Genomic DNA, 21,911 nt, shown 5'->3' on the forward strand with positions numbered 1-21,911 from the left:
TATCTGTCTGTCTGTATGTCTGTGTGTCTGTCCTCTCACTGCATGAGTCTATGAGAGAATGATGAGCTGTCTGCCTGCCTGTCTGTCTGTCTGTCTGTCTGTCTGCCTGCCTGCCTGCCTGCCTGCCTGCCTGCCTGCCTGCCTGCCTGTCTGTCTGTCTGTCTGTCTGTCCTCTTACTGCATGAGTCCATGAGGGGGAATGATGAGCTGTAATTTGGTGCTGCTTACATAAGAGCAAATAGAGTGAGTGAGTTGGATTTGCAGTGTATGAACGTTTAAGGCACCATAGGCTGTCATATTTTAGATTTCCCATAGTATATTCCAGTGAGACCTTGTATTATTACAAATACTAAAAAACAAATGTTTCCAAATGAAACAGAAACAACTGTTGCTTTAGCATGAAAGACTCATAATGCTGACTTCCCTTTGTAACTGGAAGTGTCCAGCCACATCAGAAGATGTCCATTAGCTCAGAACTGGCTCAAATCAGTGGGACTCTGATCCACCCATGGAAGTCTGGAGAAGTTTGGTCAGAAGTTGAAGAAGACCTTCAGTTCAAAGTAATTTTGTGAAAACAATAACAACATAAAGAGCTCCCTAACACTGAGGCAGTAGACATTAACAGCAGGTGTTCTGGACTGATGAGTCAAAACGTTTTATATTATAAAGAATGAAGAGAGCAGTGCTGGAGGAGCATTTCTACCACTACTGGAGTTGGAGATTTGTCCAGAAAGAGTTATCTCTTCAAGTTATCTCCTTCAAAGAAATGCAGGCATGTTCTTGTCCATCATTCATTACCATCAGGGAGGTGTCTGATCTATGCCAAATTCATGTTTCACCTTGATAACCCCCCTCAAGTTAACTGCTGGAGCAGAGACCAGCAAGAGAGCTAAAGGAATAGTATGTAAGTGTATGTAGTATGTTTTGGTAATTTAGTATGTAAACATTCTAACGCACATCCGGCTTGGTTGTCAGACATGTCAGTATTTTTAAATGTGTATTACCTAGCCTACATCCCCTTTGATGCTCAGATTGTTAAACCCTAACTGGCTTAGAGGGAACATTGGTTAGGTGTGTTTTTTTTTTTCATATATGCAGCCGCCTATAGGCTCAGAGCTGGAAGAGAAGTTACATCTGAAACTATTCGGGTGCCACTGTACAGAGGATCTTTGGTAACACTTTAATCAATAAGTATACATCACCGGAGTCCCATTGAAAGCGTGGTAATGGGGACTAGCTACCTTTACTGTAATACATGTGCGCCACCTACTGCAGTCTCCGCCCTGTTCTGTGCTTGCTCTGTGCGCACCCATCCGCATACTGCACAATCCACAGGAAAACAGGGAAAGACCATATTGTAAATCGTTGTTTTTATGTTTCAGTAAGAGGACCTGTACAATTGCGGAAATGCATGTTTGTTTTCTAATGCTATCTTTTGTTTTTAGTAATATTATTAAGGCATTTTCTTTTCAATTCATTCTATTTTTTAAAAGGGATTCTAGACAAATGTTGTAGACAAATCATCGTCCCCCCCGCCCAAAACTTCCAAAGTAGTTCATTCTTCCTCCTGCCATGTTGGATTGAGGAATCGTTGTTGCTGTTGGACTTCAGAAATGAAAGTTTAGCTTGAATTGTTTTCACAATATTTTCCTGTAAACTGTGAATGTAGCGATTAGGTTAGTCTAGTGCCAGGGAATCTCAGAATACAACAAATTTACCACCTTGTTGTCAGAGCAGTGCATCGAAATGATCCTGCTACAGGCCATGATGAACCATGAAGATCCGTGACTTCATATATTTTATATAACACATATTTTTAGAGACATAGTTGTGTTTTTGATCAATTAAACATTCCCATCATGAGTAACCATCTTCCCCAGCGGCGAATAGCGAATATTGGCTCCCTACTTCTCACACCACAAGAGAACGAATATCTCCTCAACCACCTAGGCAGGAAATGCATCGTAAGTTTACAGTTTACTTTCTGGATTTAAGTGCTTTCATACTTAGGTGTTTCGCATTGTGCTATTATTCTTTTTAAAACATTGCGATAATTAGGGTAGTTATGGTTTCCCAGTAAAGGTTGATGATTCTATGGCAGACAGGAAAGTAAGCATGTCTTGGAATTTTGATTTTGACAGCCGAACAAGCTACCTAGCCTAGCTACTTTCCTATTTAATGCAGCCTTATGGAATGATTCCCCGTGCAAAGGGCTTGATAACCTATTCACTGGCAAGTGCAAAAGGATTTATACATTATGTTTGGTTCCCTGTGGTGAAACCATACGTTGATAATAAAATCTCTATTTTTAGGCTAACTTTCAACTCGTGCTGTAAAGGCTATGGAAATTAATTCTGGAGTGATACTGTTCGGTCGTGCCATGCAAATGACTGGAACATTTAGCGCAATTATGCTGAAAGATTGCAACTGATTGTAAAATAAACTGAAGAATAGAAGAATAGCAAACATGATGCAATGTTGGTGTTGAACAGCACAATACTCATCAAAAGTGTATAAGAGATATGCCTAAAGCTACATGCAATTAGACAGGTCTACAGAAGTAATTAAAGCACGCTAACATGCAATGCACATGACTGCACATACAGCAGTACGACCAGGGCCTATTCTCAGTACATCAGGAAGGAAGAGATTATTCCTAGACTGTGTACCAAAATGTCGATACAGATATGAGACTATTGTAAATGTGTATCCTAAAATTCTTGGCATGTAGTTTCATTAAAAAAAAACAATTTTCCAATGCATTGCTAGAAGAGAAGTTAAGCTTCTCCAGGATGTCGCTTTTAACAACCAAACATTTGTTGCTGAGTCAGCGCTCGTCTCTGCCGAGATTTGAGGTGCCATTCTTCCTGTTGTTGAATAGGAGACGTGTTTCGAATGAGAAGACTTTCCTCGTGTTCATGAAGCATAGATTTGAGGTGCCATTCTTTCTGTTGTTGAATAGTAGACGTGTTTGGAGTGAGAAGACCTTCCTCATGTTCATAAATTGCAGAGAAGGAACCATCAGGATTAACCTTTTGGTGTTAAGGGTTTGACTGATGGAACTGTCACCCTTTTAGAGTTTCCTTGTTATTTCTTTTTTTTTTGACGGGCAGTAAGAAGTCTTTGTTGTCCAATATACATTTTGACAATCGTTTTGAATGTGCTGTTCCTTGTGATCCATTTGTTCCTTTTGGGGGGTTAGAGTAGCTTACATTTTTTCAGGCAGGAGTTGTCAAAAGGCATCAGAATCTCCAAATGCACCTGACTACTTGTACTTGTACATTGTCTGTTCTGTTGATCATCCCCTTGGCAAGAACTTAGACAGGAGCTAGCTATGGCACGGCCCCAAAAGAGCTGTTATTATAACTACTTAGACATGACATGACAGTCATGAGTAGGAGGAAGGGTTGGGAGGAAGAAGGGATGATGTTTCCTTCTGTGCACAAAGTGAAGGGTGAAATGCTAGCACTCTGTGTGTGTTATTTTCAGTCTGACTAGTTTATCACGAGAGGCATCATACACATGAATCCCCATACTGCAGCCGGGTTTGTTACTGGGCTGGACTGGAATGGGCTGGACTGGAATGGGCTGGGCTGGAATGGGCTGGGCTGGGCTGGGCTGGGCTAGGCTAGGCTAGGCTAGGCTGGGCTGTGCTGGGCTGCTCTGCTCTGCTGTCAGCAATTTCAGACAAATGAATTGAGAATGACAGTGCAGCTTTGATAGGGGTGAGTGCTGACTGCATACAAGGCCCTGTGTTTTGGCTTTCAGCAGTCATGTGTTCATCCGGTGTTGGGCTCCTGTCACCAGATAAATCAAGCACTGGGCATGAAGGAAGTCCAGACCAGGGCTCAAGATACTCACTTGTAAGAACCTTTTCTGAGGAAGTGCTTACATGAAAATAGTCTTGATGTAGAATACATAGCCAAGAACATGCACACATACTGGACAGACAGCTAGAGAAAGAGGAGGGGAATTTTGCAGAATGCGATGAAAAAGGTCATGGTTAAAATAAAGGACTGCCCCTCTATGGGTGCAATACATCGATTTGAATTGTCTACCATGTTTCCAGACATCCCATAATAACAGCATTGTTCTTATGAATCTTAGTTTCAGGTGTTTTACGTTCCTTAGCGGGACTTTCCTATAGGAAAGAACCTAGATCTGCAACATTTAAAGAGCATAGTGCTGATGCTGATATAGACATTTCTCTCTGTCTAAAGCTGTGGTCCTGACACATCTGTGGTAAGCTCTAGTCAGCATTACCTGTTTCCTGAGGGTTCCCGTCATACAGGAAAGAGGGAGGTGTGGTAACGTTAAAAAGTGACCAGAAAGCCACAGAGAGCTGAGAAAGTCAAATTGCTCAGTGTAGTCTGTGTGAGTTGGTGAGGCTGAGAAAAATAAATCGATTGATCATCTTCTCTTCACATGCATTGGTAACACAAGGTGATGGACCTCTCACATGTTCAACATTTATATTAGATGAGGTCTTTGTGGGACAAATACCAACAGCACAACTTTTACAATTATTACGAGAATGACACTATTCTTTATCGTTCTGGTTTGACCTTTGATGTGTCTTACCCCCGAAAAAGTAGAAAACTAGTTCTAGAGGACTTTATGAAGGGCCCTCTCCTCATAGCCTGCTCTGGGGGGGTCTACTGCTGCTCCTGGTTGAAGATCACAGCAGCCTGCTTGTGAAATCAGCATGAAATGAGAGTCTTCTAAAGTACTTCACCAGTGCTTACTCTGCACTCTTCTCAAGGAATCTGATCTCTTTTCCACAAAGACTCTGGAGCTAGCACAGTGTCACATAGTAACCACAAGGATGGCTTTTATCTGCAGTAACAGTTTGCAAAGCTGTTTAATGTTATATTGCGCTGAAGTTATTTGCTGTGCTCTCACATTGTTCTTAGATTTTGTGAGAAGCACAAAATAATAAAATATTTGTTTGGAATTTGAGTAAATCTACTTTTTTTTAGTCCACCAAAAGTCTTTGTGTTATTTTCATTTGAGTGTGCATGTGTTTGCCTGTGGAAATATTGCACCCAACAGTAGGTCTTCCTCTTTATGTTTCTGTGATAGTTTTGAATTTATGGCCAGGATGTTTCTCTGAGAGGTTTACATTGGAGACATAGCCTGTGAGAAAATGACTGACTAGGGTTATAGGCACTGCACTGTCACAGAAAAGCAAGGGATGTTGTGTCTTGTGTCTCTGAACGGGTTCACTAATGGTTGAATTTTATACTGTAACTGATCAGTTATGACCAGCATGTGTGCAATGTGATGTAAATTGGTGGTGTATGACTGTTCACATGAATGAAAAAAGTCTTCTTAATAGTCTGATTAAATACACAGACGTGAGAGAATGTTGGATAGTGGTTTCACATGTTGAGTTTTAAGTGGAGTTTGAATGTTTAAGCATAGCTGATTTATCTCTCTGTTTCCAGACCCTCTGCTCAGCGGTTGTGCAGGTGTATGGGGCGGACCGGAGCCAGGCCTGGGTAAAGAGATGCTGTGGTGTAGCCTGCCTGGTCAAAGACAACCCCCAGAGGTCTTACTTCATCCGTGTTTATGACATCAAGGTAAGACCACATCCCAGCCCTTGTCATACTAGTGGCGGACAAATCCAAAGGCATATAGACATATTCATTTGCTAAATTATACAGATGACATTACGTCATGCAAATAGCTTTATTGCATAATCATTTACGGTGGTCATTTAGAACTGTAAAGATGTGTGTCTACATAGCAACTCTGTTTGGGTTCTGCACAAGCCTGCTAATGGTGTTATCTAACCACATTCAACACAAGAATTGGTTCAAATGGGAACAGGACTCCTGGCTTTAATAACTCAAAATTCAAATACAAATGCATCGGTTTCACATGAGAGTGGTCCCGATGTTGTGGAGTTTTGTGTGATTCAAGTGTTTGTGAGAAACATGTTATGTTATACCTTTTTTGTATCTGAGTGGTCTGCTTTTTGTTTCAGGAGGGGAAAATTCTGTTTGAACAGGAGCTCTATAATAACTTTGCACCTAATAGTTCCCGAGCATACTTCATTTCATTTGCAGGAGATGTAAGTCTTTCTCTTTCCCAGGTCCTTGTAAATCCTTAAAGCTTATTTCATTTGGTGTAACTTTGTGCTTATATGTTTTAGTATAAGTTACATGAGTACCGTTATCTTAGCCACAAATCTGTGGTTCATAAAGGAGCAAAGTAGACCAAGGTGTGTCCACCAAAGCAGATTAATAACTAATAATCACTGGACAAAGCTTTATGTTCTGGGCCCTGTTTGGCGTACAACTTAAGCTAAGATAATTAATTTAGCTCGCGACACGAGATAATATAGCTTGCTAAATGAGAACAGGCCAAGCCGGTCTGGCGACGTGCGCTAAATTATTTATACGTCAAGTTATTTTATCCCAGGCTAAATATTGTGCGTGCACGTCCTACTTCAAAAGGCAAGAAAGGTCGATCACCAAAACCATAATTTTTTTTCCCGATATAATAGTCTAAACTCAAAGAAAAAGACTCATCTTTTTATCCGCTAAGGCAGGATATGACCATGAACGTGTTATGAAGAATTCAAGACCATAATCATGTCAAAATTCAACACTGCCACATCTGTGACAGCAATATAAGAAACTGTCTTTAGGCTGTCTAATATGTCATATCTTTCCGGATGTCTAATATGTGACTGGTGCAGCGGTTAGAGCTCATGGATTGCATGCTACAGATCACTGGTTCGAACCCCTTCGCCTCCCTAGTAATTGTAATTTGACATCTCGTTGTAAATAGCTTTGAATAAAACCGTCTGCGAAATGACCAAATGTAAATGTATTGATAAGAAATTCAATAACTTGAAGCAATGAAAATATATTGTGTGTATTTCTCTCTTCTTATCATGCATCCACCTTTTCTACAAAAATTATATGCTGTGAAGTAGACTGAGGTAGACTTTATTCACTAGGCCTACTGCACAAAAACTAGACACGTTTGCAAAACTATACGTTTGCAATGATGTAAGTTGCATTTGTTGATGACGTATGGTTAATAACGTCGTGATTGTAGAAGGGACATAAAATCAAGATCGTAAACACCTTTCGCCAATATCTCCGTAATGGAGATGGGTTATGTGCTCAAATTTCCTGGGATCAAAGAAAACGTTAGTATTCATGTGCAAACTAAAAATCACGTCTCAGGCTGCGCATGAAAGCTGGAGCAGGTTAGTGCTAAGCGATTGGTTATCATGGTTATTTATCAGAAGTTGATTCGCCGAACTCGATAAAGGGGTGTTGTCTTTTTTTTGCCTGGAATTTAGCACGCTAAACCGCTTAGCGAGCGTCGCCGAACAGTACCCTGGAAAAACCCTCAGTTTGTTGATGTTGTTGTTGTTGTTTTGTGGTTGAATAACCCTCAGCTGCTTTATATTGACAAAACTCTGCTTCTGCCCCCAGGGCTGCCAGGTTGGCCTGAATTTTGCCAGTGAAGAGGAGGCCAAGCGCTTTAAAGCAGCCCTTGCTGACCTGCTTAATCGACGATCACGAAGGACAGGTAAGTCTGGGGGACCACTGTGAGGTGTCGGCTCCGCTCAGCTCCTATGAGGAGATGATGTGCTTGCGTCAGTGACAGAGACCATGACCAATCCTGAAGGACCTCAGGACCTCACTGGTTATCCATCTGCTCATTCCATCCTGTCAGAATGTGTGCAAAAGACACTGAACATTGGTCTGAACATGCATGGATGGATAACTCAGTAGAGTAGTTTTGACATCTTGATTTGTTAATGTATGCATGGCCCTCCCTGTTGGTTTGGGGAAACTCTCTTTCTAACTGAGCTCCAGTAACATCAAGAGGTGTGTTTCCCAGTGATGGCATCTCTTGGCGTTCTACAAACACTTGAAAGGTATGCCTTACTAAAGATGTTTATTTTTCTACAAGGGTTTCCAAAGCCATCATTAGAGAAAATAAATCACATGGAGGCTGAATCTGTTTCTGGAATGGATTATTGTTCACGTAGCTGTGATGAGCATGAGGCAGTTTGGAGTGCAGGTGATCATTATTAAAAACATCTGCAAGAAATATTACGAAAGTCAAACAAAAAAGGAAATTTGCCAAATTTCTACCAAATTGTAGACTAGAAGTAGCTTCTAAATCTGTATCATCAAGGGATTCAAAATGAACTGTAATGTGCTATATAAATAAAGTCTTACTTACTTACTTACTTTAAAGCGCAGTGTATACGTCTAGACACAGACACAACATTTGTATTCTCTCAAATGTTTAACATGAGACAGTGGGTGGGTAGGAGTTTTTAAAAGGCGGCGCCTTTTTGCTTTTTCCCATAGAGTTGCATGTAAAAAAGGCGCCGAAGGCGGCGCTTTTTTCAAAAAAAATAAGTCTAGTGTGGTCCTAGCCTAAGAGTACAAACCAACCTTACAAAATTGTCTCTAAGAGAAGGTATGCCTTAGCTAGGGAAACACCTTGAAAAATGAAGGTCCATCTTAAGGTACAATTTACCACTGACAAAGTGTTAAGGTCCATCTTAAGGTCCATCTTAAGGTCCATCAGTAGCGTCAAGAAGGCCCTGGGAGACATGCCCCTGGCCCCTTTTGCTTTCTCCAACTCCTGTCTGGATTCTGATGAAAAGCCAATACTTTGGGGTGGGCTGGTCTGTAAAGTCTCTCCCTTTCTCTCCTCTCCTCTTTACTAGACTGTAGAGCATTTAGTAGTTGTACATCTCTGCATCTTCAACTAAATCTAGTCTTTTGCTCATCTTTGCTCTCTCTTCGTCCAGTTCTCTCTGGACTGCTGGCTAGGCTGTGATTTGTTGTTGTATTTTCTCTCTGTGGGTTGGGTGCTCTCAACACAAAACAGTGTTGGGTCGTGTGGTGCCTCTTCATGTGCCAGTTGGGATAATGGGATATTTATTCAATCATTACATTCAATGTCACATGTAATGTTGGAATGAACACATCAGACTTTATCATTCAGAGAATTTCACTGGTCATTCAGATATCAAGATCTTGAGTTTAGTCAGTAAACTTTGAACATCCATTCATGTGTCATGCTCACTTCACAACCTCTCTTCCTGGTAGACAAAGATAACATGGGCTCCAAGATTGGGTGGCTTTGAACTCTGTCCTACATTTTAATCTTTCCACTTGACTCATGAGACTAACTTAAAACACCCGTTTTCTAGCCCTCTGCTTGCCATTCAGGCACCCCTAACTGCCACTCCGGTGGTTTTGATTGGGCGTCCAAATTCTTAACAATGTCCATGTTTTGTTTTTCAGAAAAAAGACGCGACCCCCCCAATGGTATGTGAATGTTGAAAGACTGTTTTCTGTCTTCAATTCTGCTCTTCCTTACTTTGCTCATTTGAATTACTGGTCATAGCAGAAGGACAGCGGACATTTTAGCCCATTAGTCTGCAAATATAAAAAGTTTGTGCATCCATGTGTAAGTGCAGATGCCAATGTACACAGAGTCACCTGAAGACACATATGCACACAGCCATTCAAACCCATGCCACTCACTCAGACACACCAAGTCCACTGACGCACAACCCAGATGAGCCTGGCCCTGACCCAGATGCATGAAGCCAAGATCAGAAGTCCCTGTGCTGATCCCTGTGGGTCAGTCAGAGGAAACAGAGGTTGCAGTGGCCATGTGAGGTCAAAATGATTCAGCTACTTTCTATGGTAGCTCCACATGACTCAGCTACTCTCTATGGTAGCTCCACCTGACTTAGCTACTCTCTTTGGTAGCTCTATACCCAGTCCAGTCCAGCAGTGCAGCTTCACACTAAGTGCTTAACCATTTAGCTTCAGTGTCTGCTGTTTTCCTTAAAAAGGCAGACAAAAAGGCAGGGTTTTGTTTTATACTCAATTCAATTCAATTTAATTCAATTGTATTTATATAGCACCATAACAATACAATTGTCTCTAGGCACTTTACAGAGCCCAGAGCCTTATACTATATTATTATACTGTAAATCCACCACAGGGTTTTGTTTTCAGTTGTATTCATTTTTTATTTGAATTTTGGGGTTTGAATGACCAAAGTCATAAACAGTTATGGCCTACAAGAACATGCTGCAAATTACACATGGACAGTGGCAGGCACACATGCAGGTTCTTTCTTGGATGCTATTATCTGCCGTGCCTGACATGCACTCTAATTATTAGCTTATGAACAGCTTGTTTGTAACTGTTTGTGGTTGTGTTGTTGTGTGCCGTGTGCCGTGTCCTCCTTGAAGTGTTGATGATGCCTTCCACTGCGCTACTAACCTCAGAAACCATCTCACAGCCACTGCTGTTGTATGGGAGGACGCTGTGTGTTAAAGATGAACTTGCTGTGTGTACTGTCATCTTGAATAGATGGAGAAACTTCTGGTCCCTTGTTCAGACTGCCAAGCTCTCCACGAGGTTTGAGGTGTTCAAACTCACACTTGAGCTGGCCTCAAGCTCTTGAGGGTCTTCTCTGTTCAGCCTCTCTGATGGGATCATGGTGACATTCCAGCCTCATAACACTGTGTGAAACTGCCAAGTCAACAGATTTGCCCTCTGTGACCCCTGAGGCAGTTTCCGTATGTGCTCTTGCCATTTTACTTTCTGTCGCCAGAGTGTTGAGCATGAAAGAGAGACAGGTTAATGATTGTCATATAACTCGTCTTGTGATCTCTATGCTCAACAGTCAATAAACCTTTCATGCCTTCCTTCCTTGAACGACTGGAAAGAGGCCAGACTGGCTCTGTGGCATTCGAACTAGCTATCTGTGTAGTTTTTTACTTAACCGATATTTATCCAGTTTTTTTCATGACCTGGGTCACCTACATATATTATAATTATTATATTGTTACCATAGTCTTGGATAATTTGCTGCTGCATCCTAGATCACTGTGGTATACTGAAAAAGCACAGCTGTCTTCTGTTTCTTGAGGTTGGCATTATGCTCATAGTGGTGCTGAATAATGCAAAGGCTGTGCTATGGTTTCTATACCTTTAGAATCCCTTGGTTATTGTCCAACATGTCCCAGGACCTGTTCTTGGGGTGAACCCTGCAAACACAACAAAAACACAAATGTGAACATCATGCATTGCTGTGCTGCAGTCTTCAGTTTGTCATCTTTGTTTCCTCTTCAATCCTGTGGATTTAACTTCCCATAGTAATGAAATAAACACCTGGGTTTATATATATTTATATAAGGAGTGTCATTAGGAGGCAAAGAACAAACTGTCATTTATTTGGAGTTACGTGGTCAGTTCCAGATGGATCATGATTGGTTATTTTCAGGGCAAATGTCGGGGATTATAGAGGATTAATGGTGGTTTTAGAGATTATATAATATTCCAGTGCATGTGTAATTTATTGGGATTACCGTTTCAGTCAGAGAAACCGTGCTGAAGGAGGCTCATCAGGAGTCAAAAGTGGAGTGGAGGGTTGGGGCTGCGGATGCTTTCTGGGGAATGGTTTGCTGTTTTGGTCTTTTAATGTGGCTTCTGATCCTAAATCAGTTCCTCTCTGCCGACCTTTTAAGAGCTCAGTGGACTATCTTGGGTGTGTCTGGTGGGACAACAATGCGCTGCAGGGGCGATGATGTTCGGCACCACCTTCCTCTGTACACCATATCAGGATTTCCTAAATAGCTTGCCTGATCGAGACCGCTGCTTAGTGCCCCTCCAGTACCTGGTGTCACTTGGGGACCAGTTCTTCGCTGTCTCTTCGTCCACGGGCTCAGGCAGATCTGGAAGTGTCCTCTCGGAGCTGGATGCAGTGTCCCTCTGGGAGGGAAGCAGCAGGACGCGGGTGTTGTGCATGGTACTGACCCTGTGGCCATGGGGGGCGCCCAGCGTAGGGGGTGTACCCACATCTCAGGTAAACAACCCCAGAATGGGTGGCAACTCCACTAGGCTGGAAGCTGCTGTGAAGCCCTTGATGATGGGGCTTTGAATTGATTTCTGCTGGGTGGCTTTAGTTAAGTGCTATTGTCTCCACTTGAAGGTGCTGTAGATTTCAAGTTTCAAATAAAAATGTAATTTCTCTTTCAGGCATCATATTGCATTTATTTGCATTATCCCTTTACCCTGTTGCTTTTTAAGAATACCACAGTTGGTATGGCTGCATTTTAGTTTTGAGGAACTCCACCTTTCAAAGTTACCCATTCTAATTGTTTGAGATGCTGTGGTATGTTATTGTGAAAAGTCACGCTTTGCACGCTTTGCATCATACGTTTGCGACATGATTGACGGTGAGACCCCGCGAAATGTAATTCTGGTTTTAAAAAAAAAATGAATGATGGACGCGCTGCAGGAGCCGCTGTTATACAATTGGGCATCGACACCCATTGCTAATGACAGCGTCATTACTTTATCGCAGCAGTGAAAATCAAGACATTACAGACGTGCAAATGCTGGGGTGGCCCATTCAAATCAACGGAACTTTTTTGAACATTTTGAAGAGCCGTATAATACGAGTAGCCTATAATACAAGTGTAGCCATTTATTAGCAGATTCTGTTCCATTTTTCTCAATGATGGTCAAATAGTAGTAGTTTAAGATGCACTATTTCGTTAGTTTAGATTTCTTTTCAGTATTTCAAAAGTGAAGGAGCTGTGGGAGCACAAGAACAGTGAGCAGCAGCGATTATCATAGACATATAGCATACATGTGTGTCTATGGCGTTTATAGCTTAACTATCTAGATTCTAAGTAGCATGGAGGGTTTTTTTTGGTACTCCTAGTAGATCATAAACCCTTGAAGATAAAAATGAAATTGGTTGGGAAATGTAAACACTAATATGCTTTTTATCCAGATAAAACGCAGCTCCATCGTTTACTTGCGTTTGTTTACAGGACCGTCTTCACTGTTGCACCAACGGGCTGAAGCGGTCAATGGGCCGTATGTGTAATGGCCAACTCCTTAATTTTCTTATTTTTATACGTGGCCATATAAGAAAATGTTTTTCTCATCATTATTGCTATAACATATGAACAAACATTGAAAAGAAAGTTTTTTAACACTTGATTTATCTTCTGAAAGTACATTAAAGAACCACTGAAAGCCACAAGCACTGGACTTAATGTCACTACATGCACTTTGTTTTAATCTTACTATTTAAAGATTCAATGGAAACGTTCAGTACAATCTGCGTAATTGTGGTACAGGTCGTGATGGATCACACTTTTAAGTACACCCCTATCCAGTAGAGCAAGAGGGCATATCGTGATGTATATCGCTATCGTGATATAAAATAATCCATATCGTGATATATGTTTTTTTCCATATCGCCCAGCCCTACGTGTATCCATGTCTCATATCTGTATTATTATGATGGAAAGTCAGGTCTGCTCTAGCTGCTTGACAGTGTGTGATTGCTGGCCTGTAAACTCCCACTCCCAACTTTGCAAGTCCCCCACAGCATCTCCACGTGTGAGAACAGAGCTGTATTGTTCCGTGGCCCCATGGCATCTGCAAGCTTTGACGCCCTTGCCCAGCTCGCATAGCTCCATGTTGTGCATTCAAGCCCTGGACAAGTTGGACATCCATGAGAGACTGGCGTCCGACACGCTGACACCCCCTCCCCTCGTTTACCTTCTTTCCCAGGACCGCCGTTACTCATGGCAACCGTTGACATTAAGAACCCGGAGATCAACAATGGCCGCTTCCACAACAACTCTCACATCAACAACATGGTCCACAGCAGCCTGGGCAAGAAGGAGAAGAAAGTCAAGGGCAAGCGGAAGAGGCTAACCAAGGCTGACATCGGCACCCCCAGCAACTTCCAGTGAGTACTCAACTATCTCTTCCTCTCTCGTTTAGTTTGGCCGGTTAATAGAGAGGGGCTGAGATTGATTGTAATAACATGTGTGAGTTTGTTTTATTATTCCTTCATCGTTAATTTCACAAAGTCTGTTAAGTTAGTTTGTTTAGACTATTGAAACACTTAACCTTTAGTCTTTTAGATAATATCCCAGTGGTCCTCTGCCTCCTGTTGGCTCCTCCCATAGTGCTGTAGCAGTGTATGATGCTATTTGTCAGCTCTGTCCCCCCCTGTCTGGAGGGGGGGGACTTTGCGGTGTTATTAGAGTTGGTGTCATTTGAGCTCAGTATGTTGTGTTTTCCCTGTCTCAGTTAGTGCTCACTCTGGTGGCTCATGTGGTGTGTCTCTCAGTTAGTGCTCACTCTGTTGGCTCATATGTGGTGTCTCTCAGTTAGTGCTCACTCTGGTGGCTCATATGTGGTGTCTCTCAGTTAGTGCTCACTCTGGTGGCTCATATGTGGTGTCTCTCAGTTAGTGCTCACTCTGGTGGCTCATATGTGGTGTTTTCACTGTTTCTCAGTTAGAGCACACTCTGGTGGCTCACATGTTGTCTTTTTCCTGTCTCAGTTAGTGCTCACTCTGGTGGCTCATATGTGGTGTTTCTCAGTTAGTTCTCACTCTGGTGGCTCATATGTGGTGTTTCTCAGTTAGTTCTCACTCTGGTGGCTCATATGTGGTGTTTCTCAGTTAGTTCTCACTCTGGTGGCTCATATGTGGTGTTTCTCAGTTAGTTCTCACTCTGGTGGCTCATATGTGGTGTTTCTCAGTTAGTGCTCACTCTGGTGGCTCATATGTGGTGTTTCTCAGTTAGTTCTCACTCTGGTGGCTCATATGTGGTGTTTCTCAGTTAGTTCTCACTCTGGTGGCTCATATGTGGTGTTTCTCAGTTAGTTCTCACTCTGGTGGCTCATATGTGGTGTCTCTCAGTTAGTGCTCACTCTGGTGGCTCAAGTGTTAGTGCTCACTGGTGGCTCGTATGCGGTGTTTTCCCTGTCTCTCAGTTAGTACTCACTCTGGTGGCTAATATGTGGTTGCGGTGGTGGGGAAGGGGATGCTCAATGACATTTTTTCCCAGTGCCTTCATTTGTGTGTATCCATGCATGTTTGGTGCATGTGTGCGGGTGTACTTGTGTCTGTTTACTGTCTCTACATACTGTGTGTGTATTCACCAAGGACCGCCTCGTGTTCTCTTCTAGGCACGTTGGCCACGTGGGCTGGGACCCAAACACAGGCTTTGATGTGAGTACCACAATAATGGCTTGTCCTGCACACACACACACACACACACACACACACACACACACACACACACTTCCCTATGCAGTGTAGCACTGGGAAGCACAGAGCTGGCCCATGTGGTCATGGCATGATGCAATGGCACAAAGCCTTTATGTTCCACACAGACTATAAGCACATACTGATGCTGTCATGCCTTCTGCTTCCCACTCCACAGAAACTAAAGCCTTGTGTCTGTCTCTATGAACACACACACTCAAACAGGAAAACAGACAGTCGCTAACATGACTTGTGCTAGAAATCAACACCCACATCCCAATAATGAAACTCTAGGTTGGACTTAATTTAATTCAGCTATTCGGATGCGTAAGGACGGTGTGAATATGAGATTACAAAAATCCTATCAGTACATTCCAATATTGACACATTTACACTGGCCCAGAGCACTGAGAAGGGGAACATGTGCTATAGGCAGCTGTGAAACCCACACACTTACTCTAACCATCTCAATGCTCTAGTCATGGGGCAGAAAGTATGATGAATTTCAGATATGCACACAGGCATATTTACTCCACACAGTGGGCTACTGTCCGATAACGAGAGGGGTCAGGTCTGACACTGTCTGGGCTAGTTACACTATCATGAAACACAATTGGAACTGGCAGACACTGGATCAGTGGATTAGAGTGAACTATACTATTGTTTTAAATACCATAACTTTCATGTGAAGTATTGGCCATTCTACCGAATTGGTGCAAAGTCACGTCGGAAATATTTTGAATTTTTTTATGTTTTTTTCCCAAAACTTTGTCCGTATGTATATTGTACCATATCTAAAGTACACATATCTAGTAAAAGAACAGTCAATTTTTATATTGTATTTTCAAAATGTGTTGGAATGTTTTTCCTCTTCCAAAAAATGTCACTACCGAAACATCACATTTACTGTTGTAAAAAAGTATTATTATTGATCTGTTCAGATTGTGTTTCCTTCCCTTCTCTGAAGAGTATTTTTACAAATATTTCTTGAAGGTTTTTACAATGAAATCCATAAAAATGAAATTTTTACCAAATTTTCAAGTGTAATTTATCTGTTTCGGTAGTGACTGCACTGTTGGATGGATGTTAATTTCTCTCCCAAAATCTTCCAAAAGGTGCTCTGGCCCACCCTATAGTCCACACAACACATTTATTTAAAAATGATGGGATTGAACTACTTACCATTTCATTTTGTCACTACCGAAATCATCACTACCATATGTTTCGGTAGTGACTGTTTCGGTAGTGACAATTCTAGCTAACTTTAAGCAAAAATAAATAATTCTAGCAAGCACACGGCTTGCAAACAAATCTTTGAAGAGGTGTACACACATACAAACATAAGATTTTGCATGAAACCCCAAAAGGTTTACTTAATTGAAGAAAACAGGGGTTTCGGTATTGACAATTCTTAAGGTTACACGTCGATTTTCAGACTTTGGAACACATTTATACAAAAACTATGGGATTTAGCTGCTTACCATTCAACCATGAGGGACAGGGATGTAGTGTCACTGCATGGTCAAAAATGCAGGGTCGTGGCTAAAACACAGGCTCAGCCAATGGACTAAAACTCTTGTGTTTCGGTAGTGACATGAAAACTAGGGACATGATTTTTTGAGTATAGTTAATTGATTTAAAAATTAAACCCACAATACATCTAAATATTCCAAGTTCTATTTCAGCCCAATCATAAAGATCTTTGAAATTAAATCATTGAAAAAAATCAGGGTTGGGGACAGCTACTTCCCAATAGAAAGTACCCTATAAATGATGATTTTGTATATCTTTAGCTTATCACTATCTCATTTAATGCATTGGGTTTATATAGACCATAGCATTTTCTTAGTAAATATCTATGCCTTAATACCTAATTGTTTTGTAAATAGTTTTTATTGTTGAGGGACTACATATTACACGAATTTGGTAGAATGGCCCATATATATATCAATATCATAGGACAAATGGGGTGCTAATACCTGTGATTCCCACCCCTAGTTCCTTGAATGTTGACGTAACTCGGACAGTCACTTTAATGTGGACATGACTCTAATGTGGACATAATGGGGACATGACTTTAATGTGGGCATGACTTGGATAGTCCCTTTAATGTGGACATTATGTGGAGAGGCTGTGCAGTGGTGGAGCAGACCATGTTTATGAGGGTGGCCATGCTGAGACCATTCCTCACATGGGGGTGGCACAGACACTCAGGTCTCATGAATGTTAGTTTTTTTACTGCATGGCAAAGAGCTGTAGGCCATATAGTCACTCTGGGTTCTGCTTAGGAGCCAAAGACTTAAAAGAAAGTACTTTTTGTGCGTTGTTTTTCACCGAAATACCTTGTTAAATTACTATCACATTTCTGAGAGCAGTGAAGGACCATGTGTTGATTTATTTAGATGAGGGTGATTTATTTTTTGTAGCAGCTAGGAAAAAGAAACCATTGGAGGGTTCCAGTTCCCAGAGAAAATGTTTACCAAAATGGGGTTTTCACACACTTTAGACACAAAAAGAACCACAGAAATGCATTATTTTCTAGCTAGGTAATTTTGAAGCCATATTTCTTGCACAACCAATAGGCTTGAAATAGATGAATTTGATTGGCAGATCACCATGATGTGCCTGGTAATGTTTTCCCAACTGAAGGACACTTTAACACACACACACACACATACACACACACTCTCTCTCCCTTCCCTCATTCCAGCTGAATAATTTGGATCCTGAGCTGAAGAGCCTGTTCGATATGTGTGGCATCTCCGAGGCCCAGCTCAAGGACAAGGAGACGTCCAAGGTCATCTATGACTTCATCGAGAAGAAGGGAGGAGTAGAGGCTGTGAAGAACGAGTTGAGGAGACAAGGTGAGAGAGAGAGAGAGAGAGAAAGAGAGAGAACGAGAGAGAACGAACTCTGGAACAAGGGTCTGTTCTGGTCTGGGATGGCAGTGCGTTTAGCATCCTTTGGCCAGAAGGGACCTAGTGAGGCCTGGATGCGTGAGATGATGTGTCTTCACATCACTAATGTAGAGATGGTATGACTTAGACATCATTGAACATTGCTGATGTCATAGGTACACCTAAGTCTCTACACTTGGTCATTAGACCTGTATATCCTCAAAAATAGCTCCAGTCTTCATGTCAATGATGTCAGTTTGTTAAGGAAATATGTTGGTGTTTGGCAGTTAATGATTAAAGACCTTGCAATAGTTGTACTAGTAGTAATGAAGAGCCCTCTAGAGGTTTTTCATATTATGCTGTACTGGTTTATTCCACTTAAACATCAGAGGGCATACTCTGACTATAACTTACGATTACACTAATAACCCTTGCTAGTGTATAGTACTGTTTGGGTATAACTTTGAACTGAGTATAAAGAATCCCTCTCAAGTGCCTCTTTTTCTCTATTAGCTCCACCACCTCCTCCATCTCGTGGAGGGCCCCCTCCCCCTCCCCCACCACACATCTCAACCCCTCCACCTCCCCCACCTCACATCTCAACCCCCCCACCCCCACCTCCTCCTCCAGCCCGCGGCCGCGGTGCTCCACCTCCTCCACCTCCCTCCAGAGCCCCAATCACAGCGCCACCCCCTCCACCCCCCACCAGGGTAGCCATGGGCGCTCCGCCACCCCCTCCTCCTTTCAGAGGGCACCCTCCTCCACCACCCCCTGCCCCCTCACACGCCTCCCTCGCCCCTCAGGCTGCACCACCTCCTCCACCCCCGGCCCCTGTGTCCAACGCGGGAGCTCCACCCCCACCTCCACCACCCCCTCCACCCCCACCTCTGCCCGAGATGGAAGGAGTGGATGCCGGGGAGCCCATGGCTCCGGGTGGCAAGTCGGCCTTGCTGAGTCAGATTCGTGGAGGTGCACAGCTGAAGAAGGTGGAGCAGAACAACAAACCGGTCTCCAAACCAGGCCGAGACGCACTGCTGGACCAGATCCGATCAGGCATCCAGCTCAAGACCGTAAGGGCTCCCGTCTCATGTGTCTCAGTCCTGTAATGCACAGGTGTTCGCATACGTTACTCTCAGGCCTAATGAGGAATAAAAGAGGAACATTTAAGTTGTAGCACTTCATAAACAGATATTTGTACATTTGTAGTGGTAGTCCCTACAGACTGTATATAAGTGTGTGTGTGTGTGTGTGTGTGTGTGTGTTTGTGTGTGTGTGTGTGTGTGTGTTTGTGTGTGTGTGGGGGTGTGTGTGTGGGGGTGTGTGTGTGTGTGTGTGTGTGTGTGTGTGTGTGTGTGTGTGTGTGTGTGTGTGTGTGTGTGTGTGTGTGTGTGTGTGTGTGTGTGTGTGTGTGTGTGTGTGTGTTTGTGTTCAGGTGCCTGATGACCCAGAGTCTGGCCCTCCTCCCGCGGCTCTGTCTGATGGTATAGTGGGAGCGCTGATGGAGGTCATGAAGAAGAGGAGCAAGGCCATTCGCTCCTCAGGTTAGAGCAGTCCTCCATACGCACTGTGCTGCTAGAATGTTTGGGAACATTTCTGAAAATCTGTTTGAATATTACCTAAATGAGAAGTGCAGTGTGGAGGGTTCAGGCCAGTCTATTAGCAGTCTTGGAACATAGTGTTCATTATTAGGTTTCGATTACAAATCGTGTTTTTCGTTAGCTTAGAATAAGCCCTTCGTTATCCACCATGTTTCTACTGTAGCCCAGCAGGGAAAAACCAAAACACTGGCTCTAGAGGCCTTTAGTGTTTTTTTTATGGTACCTGGCGGCCACCGTAGCTTCTCCTACACAATTGGAAAGAGAGAGGTATTTAGTTGGTTACAATCTGCAGCCTCACCACTAGATGGCACTAAATCCTTTATACTGTAACTTTACAAGAAGGTAGTGGGGGAAGAAGTATGTGAACCAAACCCCTCCCTTCAACAAATTCAAACCAATATTTCCCTTGGTTGCTGCCACACAATGTGGAGTAAGTTTGTCCTCGACCTTCACAAACGCTCTTCAACCCAGTGCTGGTGGTGGGCTTTGGTACACGACCCTCCTGCTTCAGGTTCTGCCACCATAGTTCTGTTGAATTCAGATCCATACTTTGACCCTGCCAGTTCCAAATCCAGACTTTCCTCTTCCACCGACTCAAGTTGAGATTATTGTCTTTCTGAAAGACCCACCTTCTTTTGAGCTTCAGCAAAAATTCCTGCCACAATGCAGTATAACTGTTTTTTGAAATGATGGCAAGCTGTCCTAATCTTGAAATCCTTGTTGAAATGTGTCTTAAAATGTTTTCGTCCACACCCTTGTAGTTGCATTCTGCACCCTGCATGATTGAAATTACACTTTGTCTGTGTAACATTTTCAGTTTAAAAAAAAAAAAATGTGCAATCTTCCTCTTTTCAGATGAAGATGATGATGATGATGACGACGAAGACTTTGAAGATGACGATGAATGGGATGACTAGTTTCCTTTGCCATTTACCTTGACCTAAACAATAACTGACACTACATTTCTCATGCTTCCAAAATGAAATTCAACCTGTGTAAATGGTCTGGCATTTTGCTGTATATTTTGTTGCTTTGGTTCCTTTTTGATTCATCTGTGCAATACCTCATTTAATTTTTAAAGGGTTGTCACGTATCCTCTGTTAAGTGATCTTCAGGATTCCCAACGCAGTTATGTACAAGGTTGTGTTCTGTTGTAGTTAGTCTATTAGAATGTTTTGTTTTTGTTATCGTTCCCTCACTAACGAGGAAGGGAGATGGACCACACCCTTCATGTTGAAATTTGTTTGAATAATGACGAAGATAACACTATTTTCATACCCAACTTTTCTCTACCTTTTTTTCAAGTCTTAGTGTAGCACTGTACATTTTGTTGAAAAGAATGCTCTTATATGAGATATGTAGCCACTGTAGTCACTCATGTAAAAACCTACACAAGGCTATTCAAGGCTGTTATATATATTTTTATTTTTATTTTTTTGTTTGCACGGATGAGAAGAGGAAATTCACACAGTGAGCTATGTTCACTTAAGTGAGTTAATAGAGGACGGCGATGTGTCACTGTGACTTGTTTAAAATGCACATGAAACAGGAAGACTCCAGAGATGGGAGACTTCTGATAAATAGCTTTAGGTATGGGTCCGATGCTCTTTGTCCTCTCTGTGATATGAACTATGAGAAGACACCTGCATTTCTTGTTTTGGGATTTCTTATTTTGGGACACCCGGATTTCTTCTTCAAGGTTAGCCAGCTGCCCACCTTCACAGTATCAACCTCCATGCCAATTTGCTGCCAAACAAAAGCAGTTGACACAACTCTCATATACTAATTTCTTTAAAGGGCGTCTTTGATTAACTGACTGCCACAGGCAAATTAAAATGAAGCTGTTTTAACAGTGCTGTCTGGTTGATGATTTTTTTTATGTTTGTGCCGCATTACAAAAACATAATATTGACTTCCAACCTTGGAACAGGGGTTGGAATGAGAATACTAAATTGTATACACAAATAAATATTATTTACAACACACTTTCATTTTAGTTTGGGAGGGTGTGAAGGTCATAAGTGCCATAGTTGGGTGGAGGGTGTGAAGGTCATTAATGACATAGTTGGGTGTGAAGGTCTATAGTGCCATAGTTGGGTGTGACGTCATTAATGCCATACTTGACACCACTGAACTCTTAACACTATGGATATGGTTCATTTTAATACTAGCATATAGTCATCCACTTGCTTCCTCATGTCCTCAAGAGCTGTGGTTACTAGTTATCAGTACATACATAAGTACTCTATTCTGTAGATTTAAGAACTCCAGAGTATGTAATATATTCTAACAAGTAATTACAGGCTCTGTTTAATAT

General features: G+C 42.2%; 1 protein-coding gene across 2 annotated transcripts; it reads left to right on the forward strand.

Moving 5' to 3' along the window:
* The first annotated feature begins 1,613 nt into the window (after positions 1–1,613).
* Positions 1,614–21,449, forward strand: wasla (WASP like actin nucleation promoting factor a). Of its 2 annotated transcripts, XM_080842089.1 has the most exons (11): positions 1,614–1,964; positions 5,448–5,582; positions 5,990–6,076; positions 7,458–7,554; positions 9,297–9,320; positions 13,608–13,788; positions 15,021–15,063; positions 17,810–17,963; positions 18,510–19,066; positions 19,429–19,537; positions 20,450–21,449. In XM_080842089.1, exons 1-11 carry the CDS (start codon positions 1,860–1,862, stop codon positions 20,509–20,511), a joined length of 1,554 nt encoding a protein of 517 aa, XP_080698215.1. In that variant the 5' UTR covers positions 1,614–1,859; the 3' UTR covers positions 20,512–21,449. The 2 variants fall into 2 exon arrangements, with proteins under 2 accessions (XP_080698215.1, XP_080698216.1); XM_080842090.1 differs by lacking the exon at positions 9,297–9,320.
* Positions 21,450–21,911: the final 462 nt, after the last annotated feature.

The sequence above is a fragment of the Sprattus sprattus genome (genome assembly GCF_963457725.1).
Source record: "Sprattus sprattus genome assembly, chromosome: 7".
NCBI lineage: Eukaryota > Metazoa > Chordata > Actinopteri > Clupeiformes > Clupeidae > Sprattus > Sprattus sprattus.

Bases quoted from the DNA above. Each gene is read 5' to 3' on its own strand.
- wasla (XM_080842089.1), top strand. From the start codon at position 1,860: ATGAGTAACCATCTTCCCCAGCGGCGAATAGCGAATATTGGCTCCCTA. The intron at 9,321-13,607 runs GTATGTGAATGT...CTTCTTTCCCAG, and splicing joins AAGACGCGACCCCCCCAATG to GACCGCCGTTACTCATGGCA. The intron at 15,064-17,809 runs GTGAGTACCACA...CCCTCATTCCAG, and splicing joins ACCCAAACACAGGCTTTGAT to CTGAATAATTTGGATCCTGA.